Below are 19,941 nucleotides of genomic sequence, written 5' to 3'. Positions count from 1 at the left end.
TTTTCAAAATAATAATTTCTAACTGAAAAATAAAATCGATGCTGGCTTTGATTAAATACAGCAGGTGTTCAAATCAAGTCATTTTGTTCATTGTCATTTCATTATAATATTGATGAAGGAAATAGATTCCTAGCTGGGGTGCTGTCTGTATGGGTGTATCAGTCTACTTGCACACTGCTGTAAATATATTATCTAGGACCGAGAGACAGGGTAATTTATAAAGAAAGGAGGTGTAACTGACTCATAGTTCCACATGGCTAGGGAGGCCTCAGGAAACTTACGATCATGGTAGAGGGTGAAAGGGAAGCAAGGCACGTCTTACATGGCAGCAGGAGAGAGCATGTGAAGGAGGAATTGTCAAACACATACAAAACCATCATGAAAACTCCTTCACCATCATGAGAACAGCTTGGGGGAAACGGCCCCCATGATCCAATCACCTCCCACCAGGTCCCTCCCTCATACACGGGGATTATGGGGATTACAATTTGAGATGAGATTTGGGTGGGTACACAGAGCCAAACCATATCAATGGGGTTGGCATGTTCAGCATGTCTGCCTGGATTTGCTCCCAGGTTTTCTCCCACATCCCAAAGCTGTGCATGTGAGGTTTATTGGCATTAGCTAATGAGCTGGTTGGAAAAAGAATGAATGAATGAATATAAATTGTTGTCAAATAAAAATGTGCCAAGTATATGATAATCATACAAATGCAGGATAATAAACAATGAAATGGGAAAGTGCTCAGGGAGCTGTCACATGTGTAAATGTTTTTTACCTCTGCTGGGGGAGGAGGTTTTCCTGACAATGTTCTCTTGGCAAACAAACATTGATGTATCCTTTGATGTAACCAACCTCCACCCCATGACCATCACTCGTCCATTCACCAAAAATTGGGTAAACAGTAATCTTACTTGTGTTCATTAATCTTTCTTAAAAGTGTGTATAGCTCACATTTATTTAAATGTTTAATATTAGGAGTGTTTTGGTCTTTATGCAGAAGTTTGGTGATGCTTTTTGTGAGCAGAAATATGCTGTAGGAACTTAACTCTTGTTTATATCAATTAGCCTAAGGGGGAATTGGTTTTGTTATACAGAGTTTTACTTGAAGTCAGACTTTCCAAAGACCTATTAATGATGTTAAGTGGGAACTTACTATACTTTAACATCCATCATAACATATAGTTACATAATTACTCTTGTTTTCTTTAACACAGCTAAATTTTTCCCCAAGTTGACTCTATAATATATATTGTTCTGATTTAAACTTAAAAATAAAGTTATCCTAATGAAACACTAAATAATCGATCTATTTTTGATAGAAGAAAATATAATTTTATTTTGGAGAAATAAGCCATCATATTGTAGCAGCCTGCCTTTTTGCCCCCAAGCCCTGTAGTCTAAAACTCTGTCATTTCCCAGGTGTGTTCAGCTCTAGACATATTTATTTTTCTCCATTCTCCAAAACGACGGCATTTCTCAGTTCCCAGGGCTTTGCAAACCCTTAAATCCCTGGATGGAATGTCAATTCTTCCTGCTAAGAGTCTTTGAAGACTCTGAGGATTCTCACTGGGCATTTCTTACCCTCTTGAGGCCAGATTAGGGCTTTTTGCCTCTAAGTCATCGTAGAATCCTTCATGCAATTCAGTTTCATAGACATCTGCTTCAACCTCCACCTTCTTTCAAATTCTGAGCTCTCTGGGTACAATTTTATGTCTCTTGGCCACTTTATCCCTAGTCACTAGTAAATAACATACACATTTTAAAAATAAATCAATAAATAAAAATATAAATTAAATCTATATTGTATTCATTATACAGTTACATGTTTAAATTTTATAGAAATATTTCCAAATAATGATTTAAATGTTAGTGTTATTTTAGGTTGTACACCAAGGGCTTAACATTTGGAGTTCTGTTACGGTTCTGTCATTAATTCACCTGTGATTTTAGTTAAATCATTTTATCTCTATTCCAGGTTCCTCATCTACGAAACAAGAGAATTGTATTACTCTACCTTGAAGGAATTCCTCAGATCTAAAATTCTATGATCTTTTGCATAGATTTCAGTGACGATACTGCTGTCTCACATTGATATGTCTGGGTGCAGTCAGTATCAATGTTGAACTGAAATCAGCAGTGATTATGACTCTAATTTCAAGTATGTGAAGTGGTTAACCCGAAATGAAGGAAATGACATTTATGTATTTGTTCCTGTCTTACAATTAGGGCACTTTGTGAGTACATTTAACTCTTTGAGAGTGTAACTAAACTCTTTCCAATGCAAATGTGTCAGTGTTCTTGAAAGTTTAATGACAACCACAAGATACAGTAACTTCATGATGTTTTGGTTACTTGCGATTTTACTGTGTAGACAAGAACCATCTCATCTCTGAACAAATCTTCCCTTTGGACCTTGCTAAATGGTTCAATAGTTCTATTCTAATCTACGTGAAATACATGTGTTAAGGGCTGGGTGTGGTGACTCATGCCTGTAATCCCAGCACTTTGGGAGCCTGAGGTGGGGGACCACTTGAGTCCAGGAGTTCAACATAGCGAGGCCTTGGCTCAACCAAAAAACAAAAACAAAGAAACAGATGGATAAAACCTAACTCTGACTCTGAAATCTTTCATCAGCATAACCCAGTAAAATTCCCATGTTGTTGTGTATATCAGTTGCTTGTTTTTGGGAGCACTGAGTATAATTCTTTTGTAAAAATAGACATGTGTTTTTCCAATTCTCTGTCAAAGAATATTTACAATGTTTCTATTTTGGCAATTACGAATGGAGTTACTATAAACATTCATGTGGTCTAAATTTTATTTTTCTAGGGTAAATACTTAGGAGTGGGATTTCTGGGTCATATGACTGACGTATATTTACCCTCATATGAAACTACTAACCTGTTTTTCAGAATGCTATACCACTTGGCTTTTCAGCTTGCAATCTCAAAGTTTACATAGAACATATACCCATTGGTGTGACATTCTCAAAAAGAAAAAATTACAAGGATAAATAATGAATCAGCCAGGGGCGGTGGCTTACTCCTGTAATCCCAGCACTTTTTTGAGGCCAAGGCGGGCAGATTACTTGAGATCAGGGGCTCGAGACCAGCCTGGCCAACATGGTGAAACTCCATCTCTACTAAAAATATGAAAATTAGTCAGGTTTGGTGGCAGGCTTCTGTAATCCCAGCTACTTGGGAGGCTGAGGCAAGGGAATGGCTTGAACCTGGGAAGGGGAGGTTGCAGTGAGCCAAGATTTTGTCACTGCACTCCAGCCTGGTCAACAGAGTGAGACTACATCTCCAAAAAGAAAAAAAAAATCAGTAAGTAGTTCAGGGTTTAAGGTGGCGGAGCCTGTCACCACACCACAAAGGGATACTGCCATATTTTGAAGTCAAGGGAATGTTCTATGTTCTGATTTTGCTGGTGGTTACACAAATCTATGCATGTATTTACAGTCATAGATCTGCACACACAAAAGTTCTACTTTACTGTATATCACTTACAAATAATTTGTTTAGACCTGAAGAATAATTCTGCATGTGTCACAAAGCTGTCAAAATACAACACTGATGCAACACAGCACCTTAGCACCTGCAATATGAGATGCCTGGATTTTATGGGCATGTACATGAATTTTAAAAAAGGGGGATGTGCTAAGCCTCTAATATACTGATTACAATTGTAAAATGGTCAGTGGAAAAGTAAAGCCTGCCCTTAAGATAAAAACTTGCCTAAAACTGAACTACTTTGAAGTCTTTATGTTCCTTTAATGTCCATGAATGGCATAAATCATTCAGAAAGTAGAGAAAACACAGTTACTTAATTGTATGATTTAATTGACTACTTGTCTTAATTGGGTGGATACAGGGTAAGCTGGAGATTAATAAGGATAAGTAAAGACACGGTACTATCTGTTCAGGCACCTGGGTACCTGGGCAGAGTTGTTCCTCTTGAGGATGCAGTAAAATACCAGTAATGAGTTTCAGAGATGTGTTGATAAATATCTCCGGTACAAATTGGCAGGTGCAAAGCAGCCACGGGCAGAGGTAGAAGTCAGCTCGGTTGTTTGATAAGCCAAGCCAGAAGGAATTTAAGCTCTGGAAGGCCATATCTGCGATCTTGGGTTTCTCACATATCTTCCGATACAGTACTGAGCGGGCACTGAGAGCAAGTAAAGTGAGTTACAGGTTCTCCACCCACCCAGCACCTAGCCGGTCTCCCAGGACATGGCAGTGACTGATTCCATGTTCATTTACATGATGTGTACAACTGCAGAGGGCCAGGACAGGAGGAAAGGAGCAGGAATCTGATTGATAAACTAACCTGACTGAAAAATAAGTCAAGGGAATGCTTTTATTGAATAAATAATCATATTAAATACAATGTTAAAACTGAAGGCAACTCATAGATACACTGAAGTTATTATCATTTCCCCACGCGTATCAACATGAAATTAGAACAAGCTTTCGATTTCATTTACTTTGACTCATGCATCCACCTCATCCAAGTATGGCAGATTTTATTTACTGTGCTGAAATCCATTACAGCCAGGTGGCATAGAAGGTGATCTGACTTACATCAGTCATTTGCAATCGCTATTTTAAATTCACTGAACATTATCAGAATTAGAAATTGTTCATGTGTGGAACTGCATGAAAAACATCTAATCCAAACCTCATGATCCTGCAGATCAAAGGGGAAAATAAAAGTTGATTGAAGCCCAAAGGGATGGGACTTTACAGATTCCCTTTACTGAGTGCAGCTCACACTATTTAAACGGATATGGACTGCCAGTCCTCATGGCACGGAGATCCTTTCTTCCACCCCGCTCCGTGTAAAACACAAGTATCAGGCCTGGTAATGGCGCAAGAAGCTACCAGAAGACACTGCTAAAAAGTGATAGCAGAAAGACAAGCTGGCCTGGGACCCAGGACCAGAGAAACAGCAGAACATGGGGTGACTTGTGGGCTACCACAAACAGAAGGCCACTCCGACCTGCTGTTTTCCACCCCTGACCAGGCAACAGAAGGACTCCAGCAAGCCCATTCCTTCTCCAGATGCAACTGGGACCTGTCTGACTACCAGACAGGCAGCACCACACAAAGAAAATGGACATGAGAGTCACACCAACAACAAGCATCCAAGGAAGGCTTCACATTCCTTGTGGTCCCAGGGCTGCCTTGTCAAAGGAAAATACCTAAGAAGGCAGAACCTGCAAGAGGGATGCAGCTATGTAAGTGATCTCACCTGGGAAGGCCCTTCGTCCCTATAGGTCTGAGACTAGGTCTCCTCCCCACCCACACACAGGGGCATAGGGGGCGGAATAGATGAGGGGTCACTGGAAAGAGAGGTCCCTCCAACCTCCCTCATCTGCTCACAAACATCTCCCCAAGCCCACCCCACCCCATGCACTCCAAGCCTGGGAAATCCTTCTGCCCCCTCAGCCAGCACCAGCAGAGAGCAGTGGAGCCTCCTTGGGCACTAAATCCACTGAGTAGATCAAAGTAAAACCTTGAAGGCTGTGATAGTGAAATTATCATTGGAATCTCCTCCCCTGTGCACAAAATAGGCTGAAACCCACATGCCAAGCCTAAACAAGGTGCTTACTTGCTAAAATATTAGGTGGGTACAAAAGCAATTGCAGTCTTTGCCATTACTTTTTTTTTTTTTTTTTTTTTTTGAGACGAAGTTTCACTCTTGTTGCCCAGGCTGGAGTGTAGTGGCACGATCTTGGCTCACCACAACCTCTGCCTCCCAGGTTCAAGTGATTCTCCTGCCTCAGCGTCCCAAGTAACTGGGATTACAGGCATGCACCACCAACCCAGCTAATTTTGTATTTTTAGTAGAGACTGGGTTTCTCCTTGTTGGTCATGCTGGTCTTGAACTCCCAATCTCAGGTGATCTGCCCACCTTGGCCTCCCAAAGTGCTGGGATTACAGGTGTGAACCACTGCGCCTGGCCTGCCATTACTTTCAATGGCAAAAACCACAACTGCTTTTCATTAACCCAATGAAAGATGTAAATAGTACTTAGCAATACATAACATGACAGACAAAAGAGCCGGGACACAATCATCACACCAAGAGCCAAGGAAATCATGGCTTGAATGATGAAAGAGAATCAGCCAACCCCAACTGAAATGAATCAGAGGTTGAATTTTAAAGTCAGGTCTCTTACAAATGCTTCAGTGATTGTTTACAAATTATCTGCAAACAAACGAAAAAAAAAAAAAACTAAGTAAACAAATAAGTTATAAAAATGAACTAAAAGGAAATTATAGAACTAAAAACACAATAATAGAAGACTAAAAGTTGCTAGATTTGCTTAATATTAAAATTGAAATGAGCAATAATAGAATCATTGAACTTGAGATTAATGGAATTCTCCTACATGAACAACAGAGAGAAAACAGACTAAAAAATGGAAAAGGGGCTGGGCGCAGTGGCTCACACCTGTAATCCCAGCAATTTGGGAGGCTGAGGAGGGAGGATTGCCTGAGCTCAGGAGTTCAAGATCAGCCAGGGCTACACAGTGAAATCTCTATTAAAATACAAAAAAAAAAAAAAAAATAGCCAGGTGTGGTGGCATGCACCTGTAGTCCCAGCTACTCAGGAGGTTGAGGCAGGAGCACTGCTTGAACCCAAGAGGCGGAGGTTGCAGTGAGCTGAGATCGTGCCACTCCAGCCTCCTGGAGCAATGGAGCAAGACTCTGTCTCAAAAATAAAAAATAAAAAGGAAAAGGAATAAAACTTCAGAGGCCTGTGGGACAAAAAAACAAACAAACAAACAAACAAACAAAAAAAACAAACAAAAAAAAACCATTATTTTTATCATTGGAATTCCAGGAGATGAGCTAGATGATGGTGTTGAAATTATTTAAAAAACAATTGCTGAAAGCATCCCAAATTTGGCAAAACACATGAATTTACAGACCAAAAATAATTTAAGTTAACCTCTCAAAAATAAACCCAAAGAAGTTCATTCTGAGACACATCTAATCCAACTTTTAAAAACTAAAGACAGAAAAAGACAACCAAAAAGAAACAAAATGTTACTTACAGGAAAATCTACTTCAAGGACAATGATTTTCCCATTTGGGATCCTGGAGGCCAGAAGGAAGAACCGTCAACTACAATTTCTAGATTCAGTGAATCCGTCCTTTAGAAATAAAGGGAACTTAAAAAAAATTATCAGGCAAAGAATTTGTTGTTGCAAATTAAGAGTAGGTGGTAGGCTGGGTGCAGTGGCTCATGCCTGTAATCCCAGCACTTTGGGAGGCCGAGGCAGGTGGATCACGAGGTCAGCAGATGGAGACCATCCTGGCTAACACTGAAACCCCGTCTCTACTAAAAATACAAAAAATGAGCCAGGCGTGGTGGCGGCACCTGTAGTCCCAGCTACTCGGGAGGCTGAGGCAGGAGAATGGCGGGAACCTGGGAGGCGGAGCTTGCAGTGAGCCAAGATGGCGCCACTCACTCCAGCCTGGCTGACAGAGCAAGACTCCCTCTCAAAAAAAAAAAAAAAAAAAAAAGAAAAAAAAAATGTGTAGGTGGTAGACCTGCCCTTAATGGTTGGCTCAAGGACAGTGTTCAAAAAGAAAAGAAATGAAGATGAAAAGAAAAGAAACTTCTACTTGTGTTTTCAAAAGAGAAGAGGAATCTATACAATATAAAATGGACTATTTTGTTTACCATGAGTTCTGTAAATCTTACTTAATAATTGAAACAATTAGAACACTTTCTGGTACTTCAGATGATGATTTTAAAAAGTTGAAGGGGTACAGGGCCCTAAATGCAAGCATGGTTTCCATACTTCAAGTGGCAAATGTTGGCATTAGTTGCAGTAAGGGAAGTAATGGCCTCACTCCTGTCCACTCCTGCCCTCACCCTAATCCCTCAAATCTGTGAATCTTATTTTCTAGATGAAAGATTTTGCAAATGTGATGAAGTTAAGGATTTAAATGTGGGGGATTGTCCTGAATGATCTAGGTGGGCCCTAAATGCCACCACTAGTATCCATATAAGAGAGAGGCAGAAGGAGATTTCAGGCAGAGGAGAAGATGGTCTTGTGACTCTGAATGCAGACAGTGTGTTCATGTGGCCACAAGCCAAGGAATGCCAGCAGCTGCCCTAAGTTGGAAGAAGGAAGGGACGAATTCTTTCCCAGAGCCTTTGGAGTGGTTCCAGCCCTGCCCACATCTTGATGCTGGCCTAGCAAACCTGACTTGGACTTCTGGTTTCCAGAACTGAGAGTACAAATTTCTGCTGTTTCGAGCCACCAAGTTTGTGGAATATTCTATAGTAACAGCAGGAAACAAATGCATCACTAGACTGCTACAAGTCACATATGTTTACTGTAATGCCCAGAACAACCACTTTGAAAACTACAAAGAAATACATGAAAATATACCACAAATAAGCCAAGATAGAATTAAAAAACAAAACTTAATAACCCCTAGGAAGGCAAGAAAAGCAATAAAAGGGGAATGAGAAACAGAAATAAACAAATAATAAAATGCCAGACAAAGCATTAAACATATCAATAATTACCTTAAATATAAATGGTCTAGATATGCCACTCAAATGTCAGAAAAAGGCAGAATGTATTAAAAAAAATTACCCAATTACATGAGGCTTAAAATACATGTCAAAGTCAATGACCCAGGCATATTGATAATAAAAGGAAGAAAAGACATACCATGTAAATATTAATAATAAAAAGCAGGAGTGTCTATATTAATACCTGATGAAGTAGACTTAAGGCAAATAAAAATATCAGAGACAAAAAGGGACATCACAAAATAATAAAAGGATTGACCCACCAGAAATATGTAACAATCCTAAAAGTGAACAAACCAAATATCAGAGCTTCATGACAAGAAGCAAAAACTGATACAGCTAAGAGAACAATAGCAACCTCCACAAGTATAGATAAAAACTTTAGTACCCTTAGAAAACAGGCGGAAAAGATAAAGGATATCCCATCAACCAACAGAATCTAACTGATGAATATAGAACTCTCAACTCAATATACATGTTTTACAAACCCCTATGAAAAGCTGACAAAGACAAATCACACCCTGGGGCAGAAAATAGATCTTGACATATTCAAGTGAACTGAAATCATAGAGAATTTATTCTCTGATCACAAAGGAATCAAACTAGAAATCAGTGATTAAAAGGCATTAGAAAAATCCCTAAACACATGGAAATTAAATAACATGTTTCTAAATAATCCATGATTCAAAGGGAAAGTCTCAAGTGAAATTAAAAAAAAAAAAATAGAACAAAGTGAAAATAAAAACACAACATATAAAAATATGTGGAATGCAGATAAAACAGTGCCAAAAGGAAAATTTATAGCACTAAATGATATTAGAAAAGAATGAAAAAATTACTTAAGTTCTTACCTCAAGATTCTAGCAAAAGTAATGCAAAATAGATTCAAAGAAAGTAGGAGGAAGAGCGTGATAGAGGTCTAAATTAATGAAATAGAAATACAGAAACAGTGGAAAAAATAATGAAACAAATATTTTCTCTGAAAAATAATATAATTGATGAACCCATAAGAAGACTGGCAGAAAGTCAGAAAAAGAGAAAGCAAGATATAGAGAGATAGAAGGGAACAATTACAAATATCAGAAATAAAATAGTGGATATTACTACAGATTCATCAGCCATTACAAAGATAATAAGGAAATATTATAAACAACTTTAAATTCATAAATTCAACATGTTATTAAATATAAACTGATTTATCAAAAACTGTTAATTACCGAAACTCAACCAAAGTAAAATACACAATCTGAATAGTCCTTTATTATAGAAATTAATGTTATAACTAACATGTTCTCCAAAAACAAAATCCTCAGATCCAGATGGTTTCACTAGAAAATTCTACCAATTTATAAGGAACAATTACGTCACGTTTTCATAAACTCTTGCAGAAAGTAACAAAAGAGAAAATATTTTATAGCCATTACAATCTTATAATGAGGCTAGTATTAAACTGATACCAAAGCCAGACAAAGGCAGTACAAAAAAGAAAGAGAAGACTATAGACCAATATCTTTTATGAATGTAGTTGAAAACATCCTCAACAAAATATTAGAAAAGTGAATCCAACAATGTACAAAAAATTATACACAATCATGAAGTAGAATTTATTCCATTTATGCAAGGCTGAGTCAATTTTTTAAAAAATCAATCAATGTCATCCACCATCGGAAGAGGCTAAAGAAAGAACGTGATATATGAGCTAACACCAAAAAAGAAACATTTGACGATTCGCAGGATATATAGTGTTCATGAGTTGAAAGATTTAACATCATAAACATGTCAGTTTTCTCCAAATTTATCAATAGCTTTAACATAATTCCTATCACAATCCCAGCAATGTTTTTATAAAGCCTTGCTGGGAGTATACATGTATATATGTATATGGTATTCTCAAACCTATATAGAGTGGCACCTGCCCTAGAATAGCTAAGTCTCGTGACAAAGAAGAATAAGGTGAGAAACATCACTCCACCTGATCTTAACACTTACTAAATAGTTACAGTAATCAGTAATGTGTGGCATTGGTAGAAGACTAGTCACATCAGTGTAACAGAACAGAGAACTCAGAAATAGACTCACCCAAATATATCTAACTATTTTTTGATGAAGGCAGAAAAGCAGTTCAATGGAGCAAGGAGAGTCCTTTCAACAAATGCTCCTGAGCCACTGGACACAGGAACTGCAGGGCAAACCAGGAACCTCAACCTCTGTCTCATGCCATATACAAAAACTAACTCAAAAGGGATAAGAGACTGAAATGTAATATGTAAAACTGTAAAACTTTTAGGAAAATGTATAGAAGGACTCCTCTGTAAAGTGCAGCTAGGCAAAGAATCCTTAGACTTGACACCAAAACATTGGCCATTATGGGAAAGCCGATACACTAGACTCCACCAAAATTAAAAGCTTTTGCCATGTGTTGAAACCCAGATGAAGAAAGTAAAAAGAAAAACTGCAGACTGAGAAAAAATAGTTGCAAACCATGTATTCTACAAAGCACTAATATCTTCACTATACAAAGAATTCTCAAAACTTAATGGTAAGAAACATCCACTTAGAAAATGGGAAAAAGACTTAGACATCTTGCCAAAGTGGATGTCAGATAGTTAATAAGCACCTGACAAAATGCTCATCATCATTAGCCATCAATGGTTAAAATGCAAATTTAAACCACAAAGAAGTGTCACTACACACCTTTTGGAGCAGAAAAAGTGATGATAAAACCAATTGTGGGGATGGCGTGAGCATAAGAGCCACTTAACATCATGGGCTGTGACGTGGGAGAACTATGCTGGAAAATAGTTGGGCAGTTTCCTACAAAACTAAATATACAACCAACATACAACTCAAGCAATCACACTCCTCAGTAATTTTCCAAGAGAAATAAAAACTCATGTTTACACAACAACCTATACACAAACGTCATAGTAGCTTTCTTCATAACAGTCAAATACTAGAAGCAATCCCGGTGTCCGTCAGTGGGTGACTAAAAAGAAACTGTGCAACATTCATACCTCAAAATACCAATCAGCAAAAAACGGGAAGAAATGATTGCAGTTCACAACGTCTAGGGAATTTTGCTGAGTGAGAAGCAATCATAGAAGGTAAGGTACTACATGTTTCTAATTATGTAACATTCTTGCAATGACAAAATTTTAGAGCTGGAGTGGAGATAATGGTTGGCAGGGGTCACGTTTAAGTGTAGAAAACAGGGAGTTGGCTATTATTATTAAAGAAAACATGAGGGACCTTTGGGGAATTAGAGATTACCTGTGTCTTGACTGTGGTGACTACATGAACTTAAACAGGTAGTGAAATTGTATAGAACTTCATACTAACACACATACACACACACACACAGAGACACAGAGAGAGAGAGAAAGAGAGAGACATGAATATAAATAAAAAGGGACACACACAAAGAGAGAGAGACAGAGAAACACAAATGAATATAAATAAAATGGGAAATTAAATTAGCTGGGCATGATAGTGCATGGTGGTTATCCCAGCTACTCCTGAGGTTGAGGCATGAGAATCCCTTGAACTTGAGAGGCGGCAGTTGCAGTGAGTTGAGATTGTGCCACTGCACTTCAGCCTGGGTGACAGAACGAGACTCTGCCTCAAAAAAATAAAAAATAAAAAATAAAAATAAAAATAAAAATAAAATAAAACAGGAAATCTGAATAAGATCAGTGGATCATATCAAGGTGAATATCATGGCTGTGACATTTTACTATAGATTTGCAAAACGTTTCCACTGGGGGTCCGGACAAAGTCTACAAAGATCCCTTTGTATTAACACCAGGGGTTCAATGAGCAATTAGGCAGCCTTTTTTTTTTTTTTTTTTTCCTCAGTGACTATCAACTCCAGCGCTCCTTGTCTTCGTCTAGCAGATAGAAATGATATCTTTGTCACAAGTTTGTCAATAAACAATACAGGTGCACTAAATGACAGTTCAGTCTCCTCTTTCCTTCTTCCTTTCCATTACATTTCATTTTTAAATTTCATTCTGAACATGGCAGAACTCTGGATGTTTTATTATATTAAGATGGCGATGATAACTATAGTAATATAATATTACCTTCTCCTTGTACTGTACTTTTAACCTTTTTAAAACTATTTTTTATCTACCATTCTATTTGATGCAACAATTCTTTGAGGGTAAAAGGCATAAGAGAGGGAGTCAGGGATGCTGCACTATATACGCCATCTATTGTTTTAATGGACTTATCTCCCCAAAATAATAACAGCCTTCGATGTTAATTTGAGATTAAAAAACAAACAATAAAATATTTAAATGTTTTTGACTGATGAATTGTGGAAGAGATTCCTAGGTCTTCTGGGTCTATAAAAACAGGCATGCATTTTTTGGCTCCTTAGAGAAAATAGCCACAGTGAGTCTATACCTGTGACAAAACAGCCAGAACAGCTGGAAATGACTCCAGGTGTTCACTCAGCTGCCTGGACCCCAAATTAGCTGAAATGGAGCCCCCCGCCCTTATCGCAGCAGCTTCCTGTGGGCTCAGCTTCCTGTGGGACCTATGGCTTCTTCTTCCCTGTAGGAAGGTTGCCCTCAAGACACGTCCGATGGGTCCCCAAGGTCCCTGACTGTGCTGGCTTTCTCAGATAGCTCCACTGCAGCTGCTAGCCCAGATCCAAAATGCTAAAGCCCAGCGGTTTGTTTATTCCCCTAGAGACAGGGTTCTAGGAAGAGGAAACCCAAACCACAAAGGGTGTCCAGAGAGGTGTGGCAATGTCTGAACTCTCCAGTGGTAAACTACAAAGGCTGGCTACTCAATTCTCCTTGATTCTGGGAAGTTGGTCCTGAACCTGCCACACACAGAAGGTGACACAAAAGCACTCCCTGGCATAACAACACTCTACTAACCAGGCCGAGTAACCAATTACTACAGGAGAAGGCCAAGACTGTGCTAGCAATTATACAGAAGCGACTTGGTTATTCTAGTAACTGGGCTGCTCTCTTCAGACAACAGTGATTGATGTATTATCAGCACACATTTAAGGCATATTTTAGGAATACCGTATATAAATCGATGCATCTAGTCACAAGGAGGATATTTTACACCCACCAAAGTATCGGGTAAATTTGGTGTACAAATATTTAGAATTCTTACGCTTATCTACTTAGAATAATTGAATTGCCAGATAGAATTTTCAAATGAGGTACCTACCAATACATTGTCAAGAACAGGGGTCCCTTTTTAATGCCAAAATTATTTGTGAATGTTTTTAAGAGTTCCTGGAAGCTTATAAATTGCAGTAAGTGCTAAAAGAATCCCATGGAATATTTTGTGATTTCCCAGAAATCATATAAATCCTCAAGGCATTGTTCAAACCTCATTTAGTAATATTACCAATTTTTTTATAACAAGATCCCATCAACATTTTGATATTAATGGTTTTATATGTTCTTAAACTTGTTTGTATCCCATTAGAGATGTATATTTTATGAGTAATTTACTTTGTAGACACAGAAGACTAAAAAAAAGACCCTACGGATGCAATCAAAATATACTTAGAAGAGGTGACTTTTTTTTTCTAACCTCAAACCAAATAAATGTTTAGAAACTCATAATATTATTATCATTTTTTTTTTCTTTTTGAAACAGTGTCTTGCTCTGTTGCTCAGGTTGGAATGCAGTGGGGTGATCATAGCTCACTGCAGCCTTGATCTCCTGGACACAATCGATCTTTTCACCTCAGCCTCCTGAGTAGCTGGGACTACAGGCATGCACCATCACACCCAGCTAATTTTTTTTTTTTTTTTTTTTTTTTTTAGAGATGGGGTTTCATTATGTTGCCCAGGCTGGTCTCAAACTTCTGGCCTCAAGTATTTCTCCCTCCTCGGCTTCTCAAAGTTCTGGGATTATAGGCGTGTACCACCATGCTTGGCCAATAACATTTCTTTTGACCTCTTACATTCAAGGCTAAAACCAATAGATAAATGTATGAAGAAGACAGCATGCTTCTCATAGTATAAAATATAATATAAAATGTATAGCAATACTAGCACTCTTACTATTAATAATATAGATTCCTATTGCTAATTATATGAAATTTATATCAGTAGGCTAATTAGTCCTCAAGGCTAGGACAATGGCTTATTCTTTCTGTCTGTCTCCTAGCTGAGGCCTAGCATAATATTTGGCATTCAATAAATAATTATTCAAAGAGTCAAGCAAGAAAGCTTCCAGATAAGAGGCCAGGAAAGAAAAGCTAACAATGGATAGACTTTAAGTCAAGAACAGGGTTCAAACAGTTGAGTCTGTCTATACTATCAGTGGCATTCAGACTCACAGGCTGTGCCATTATGTGAAAGATAATACACAGAAAAATAGTTGGGATCATGTGATTCCAGAGTTTTAAGAATCTTGTTTCTAATTGGTTTGATTTCTAATCATGTTTTCTGATTTTTTTAAAATCTAGGATGTATTTAAGTCAATATCTTTATCTCTTTATTACCAACATCAATTGTGTCTGCTTTCCCCCAAAGCACTAAATGTTTAGTGGTTAACTCTGTGATAACATTAAAGATCTATAAAGATACGCACACAAACATGCACACGTCTGTGCATAGTGCCTGCTTTTTTATGGCTCTTCAGCAGTCTTTAATAAAAAGAGAATGATGCTCTTTGACTCAGGATCAGCGGAAAACGGCAGGGAGAAATGAAGTCTCAGCCACACCAGGCAGTGTCTGGGAGCAAGAATTAGTTTCACCAAAAATGGATTAATCCAGCCCTAAGAAAGAACCAGGATCCTGATTTGTTGATCCACACATCTGGTTAGGCAGAGGCTACCCTGTGTGCTCACAGATGTCTCCAATAATATTGACTATTCATTCTCGTAGACGGACGGGCATTTTAAAACTGTAACCTGTGCCTGCCGCCCACAGAACACCCGGAATTAATGAAATCCCCTGGTGACCAATGGCTAATAGCTGCAAAGGCCAGAGGAAGTCCGGGGAAGGCCATACCTCTCCATGCAGTTCCTCTGCAAATTAAATTCAAGAACAATCTCAATAGACGTGCTTGGAAAGAACTCAACAGACATTTGCAAAGAAAGTTACTTAATTTTCTTTTAAGTCTGACGTTCTATAAATATGACCCAAGTTCCTTCATCCACTTCTCAGGGAAGGTGGATTATTGAAGGAGTTCCTTAATGTTTTTATTATTTCATATTGTGTCATAAAAATTAAGAAAATGAAAAATCATTACCAGAAATAAGAAATTTTAAAAGCCTATTTAGGATGAGCTATCTACTTTTAGGCTATTTCATTTTCCAAATTTCTCTTCAGAAATAAGAAATTTTAAAACCCTATTTAGGGTGAGCGATCTACTTTTAGGCTATTTCATTTTCCAAATTTCTCTTCTAATCCAGATTTAACTAGAATTCCATATTTCCCACAAGAAGGAAACCCACAAAATATTGAGTTTAAAGTAGTGAATGCCAGTCTGCCATGAAGAGGTTTTAAACTGCTGCTTTATTTAAAATGTGTGTCATGTGATCCTCTGACTTCATATACTGACTAGTATTTAAACTATTCCAGTGTATCCGTCATTTCTCCAATTAGATGTTAGACTCCATGCTGGGAAGAATGTTTGCATATAAGTACCCAAAAGTATTTGTTGATGTATTGCCTGAAATTACCTGTTTATTCAAAGAGACCAGCTGTGATTCCCTGACTGTGTTCTGTTATTTTTCTGTGATTTGGTACACTGAGGACATATATCAGTGGTTTTTCCTTCCTCTTCTGCAGCTGATTAAATGCCCCGCTGGTCCTGGTTACACTGTTTCCCAAAGGGCATCTCAGTTTGATTCAGTCAGCTATTTAGTTTTTCACTTATACATTGAAGCTATTGAGAGAAGGCTCTAATAACCCTTATGCCAATGTAATACAGAGTTTGCAATTGCTTTCTTAACAACAAATCGCATTAAAAAATGAGTGTATGATTGTAGATCTTTAATAATAACCTAAGGGATTGCATACGGCATCACCTAGCTGCATTGATATTTTAAATGTTGCAGTTATTTAACAATTTTTCTCATTTATTTTAGTGACATCCTCTCTTAAATTCGGTGTTTTGGCAATCATAATATGTGTGGGTTACATTTTTCAGCTCTCCGGAGTGTTCGCATGCATTATTTCATTTTTCTCATTTCCAGAGGCTGGAAACGTTTATTATACGTATTTTCTAGCCAGGAAAAGAGAGGTAGAGAGAGGGAAAATGACTTCCCACAGGGTCATGGGGATAGCAAATAGCTGAAGCCAGAAACTCCGTCTTTGACTTGCCGGCTCGTTTCTATCCACTGTGGTGCTGTTCCCAGCACTGTCCCAGGTCAAAGGCAGGCAGTGTGTGTGACGATCACCTTGGAGGCTTGCTCACAATATAGGTATCTGGGCCCTCAGATGTAAGACTCTGTTTTTAAAAATAAAAAAGCCTACTTTTTTACCCTTGTAATTTGTCAACAAAAAGAGTCATCATTTGGCAAGGGTGTGGAAAAATAGGATCCTTTATGTTCCACTGTGGTTTATATAAATTTTGTGGGGGGATAATTGGACAAACATAACCATGTAAATGAAGATGCCTCTTCATCCCAAAATTCCTCGCTGGAAATGTTCCTGAAGGTATACCAAACAAGTATGCCAACGTCTACATACAAAGACATTCACTTCACAGCTGCTGGTAGAAGTGAAATAATGGGCTGGGGGTGTGAGCATCAGATGCAAAAGACTGTCAAAGGGAACCGGGTTAAAATCATGGTAGGTCTACAGGCGACGAAGACTCCAGATCCCGGAACAATATCACATCCCTGAATTGGAATCCCTGCCTCAGCATACACTAGGTTTGTGAATTGGGGTAAATCCTTTAACCTATCAAAACTTCAGCTTTATCACTGACAAAACAATGATATTATTAGCCCCAAATTCCCAGGATTATAGTAAAGATCGGATAAGCTAAAATGTATTATGCATTTGACACAGTGCATGGTGCGTAAGACATAAACATAGAGGAAGTACACCCCAAATCATTTTCCTAATTTTGATACACCAGGTCTGATAAAATGCACAGAAACTGTCTTTGAGGCCCTCTCTCTGGACATAGCTAAAGCAGATGCCCAGGTCATACGGCTGCAGTACAGTCTGCGATCCTGGTAAAAACTGAGAAGTGGGAACAGTCTGCAAATGTTCACAGCAAGGGCTGTCACCATTCTTGCTAAGACTCTGGAAACAGAGTTCTTCAGAGGTACTGAGTCACCCCCAACGCTTTTCCCCATGATGTCTGTTACTTTATCATGAAGTTTTACAGAAAGCGTGGAAAGGTATATGACATTATTCCAAAAAAGACCTATATTTCCCAAACTAGAAAGCATCTGCACTTCTTTAAAAACCCTGATAATGTAACATCACAGGGAAGCAGAGGAGAGAGTTTTAAAAAGGGGGGGTTGGCTGGGCACGGTGGCTAACACCTGTAATCCCAGAATTTTGGGAGGCTGAAGCAGGCAAATCACCTGAGGTCAGGAGTTCGAGACCAGCCTGGCCAACATGGGGAAACCCCGTCTCTACTAAAAATACAAAAATTAGCCTGGCATGATGGTGCACACCTGTAATCCCAGCTACTCAGGAGGCTGAGGCAGGTGAATTGCTTGAATCTGGGAGGTGGAGGTTGCAGTGAGCCGAGATCGGACCACTGCATTCCAGCCTGGGTGACAGAGTGAGACTCTGTCTCAAAAAAAAAAGGGGGGGAGTTGATTTGAAAAATTTATTAATTTTTGCTACCTCATGAGTGTACTAATTTTTGCCATAAACATATTTTTAATGAAGGAAAACAATTGAAACAGATAAAACATAATCCTAAATTATACTCATATTTTGTTCTCATATGAAATCAGATTGCAGGCCACTAGATTAGCCATAAATGGCACTAACCAAACACCTGAGGCCGAATTGCAAGCCAGTAGCAGAATCTCATCTCCATCCACCATGCCCCACATTGCATGCATAAGAGGAGAAGAAGCTCAAGAACATACTCACACATACAAGACCGATCTGGTGTCTCCCACCTTCCCAGCATCACCAACCGTCAGGGTGTCATAGCCCCGCTCCAGCTCAAATTCTTCAAAGGCAAGTTTGATGACCTAAATACAAGGTACAAAACAGTGACTTAGAACAGTAGGTACTTCCCACGACTTTCTTTCTTTTTTTTTTTTTTTGAGACGGAGTATCCCTCTGTCGCCCAGGCTGGAGTGCAGTGGCCGGATCTCAGCTCACTGCAAGCTCCGCCTCCCGGGTTCACGCCATTCTCCTACCTCAGCCTCCCGAGTAGCTGGGACTACAGGCGCCGCCACCTCACCCGGCTGATTTTTTTTTTTTTTTTTTTTTTTTTTTTTGTATTTTTAGTAGAGACGGGGTTTCACCGTGTTAGCCAGGATGGTCTCGATCTGCTGACCTTGTGATCCACCCACCTCAGTCTCCCAAAGTGCTGGGATTACCGGCATGAGCCACCGCACCTGGCCTTCCCATGACTTTTAATAAATACTGTAAATATCTAGTTATAGTGTTAAATTTTGCTCCTTAATACCAATGTCAAATGATCCCAGAGCTGCTTTAAGTAGTTACATGGATAATCATATACATTTGATAGCCTGGCATTACAGAATTTTATGAACTTCAGAATTTCTAGTACTCCCAACTCATGTATTTTCACTTCTAAAAATGAAATTTAGCCTCTACAACACTTTTAAGTCAAATATCTACTAAATGTTTACTTTAACATTTTCAGTGTCTGAGTGTTTGGATTAACCAATAACTAAATCAATATAAGCAAAAGAAATGTTGGTTATAGTTTATGACACATATTTTGACCAGACCCAGAATGCCCTGCAATAATATAAAGTTCTGTATGCATATTTCATTTAATTATCCATATTAACACCCCAAAAGACTTTATGAGGATACAAAGTCTCGCAAAGCCTGTAAGTTTTTTGTTTGTTTTTTACAAAGAATACTTTGTCATGATGACCAGCACCGAGACATCTGTACAACACTGGTTTATGTTTGATGTGCCAGTATATTATAATCTATTAACTTCTTTCTGTAGAGCACAAGATCTTTTTCTCCTGAAAGAAGAAATGCTTCCTTTGGTGGCCAATACTATGAGGAAGGAAAAGTTAGGTTAGAACCCTGGGTAGTATGGAGAAAAAATTAAAGAAGATAAATACATGATGATAATTAGAGGAATGATAGATAGATGATAGATTCGATGGATGGTAGAAGATTATAAGATATAGACAGATTAGAGGATAGAGATAGATAGATAGATAGATAGATAGATAGATAGATAGATAGATAGA

General features: G+C 38.4%; 1 protein-coding gene across 1 annotated transcript in view; it reads right to left on the bottom strand.

Moving 5' to 3' along the window:
- Nucleotides 1–19,941, bottom strand: part of CSMD1 (CUB and Sushi multiple domains 1) — a 2,063,566-nt gene that overhangs the window by 522,473 nt on the left and 1,521,152 nt on the right. Inside the window, exon 11 of the mRNA XM_026453909.1 lies at nucleotides 18,623–18,726. Coding sequence (XP_026309694.1) covers nucleotides 18,623–18,726 — 104 coding nt within the window. The remainder of the gene's footprint in view (nucleotides 1–18,622; nucleotides 18,727–19,941) is intronic.

Source organism: Piliocolobus tephrosceles, chromosome 7 (genome assembly GCF_002776525.5).
Source record: "Piliocolobus tephrosceles isolate RC106 chromosome 7, ASM277652v3, whole genome shotgun sequence".
Taxonomy (NCBI): domain Eukaryota; kingdom Metazoa; phylum Chordata; class Mammalia; order Primates; family Cercopithecidae; genus Piliocolobus; species Piliocolobus tephrosceles.
The sequence above is the reverse complement of the archived record's forward strand: the minus strand, read 5'-3'. Positions and strand labels throughout refer to the sequence as shown.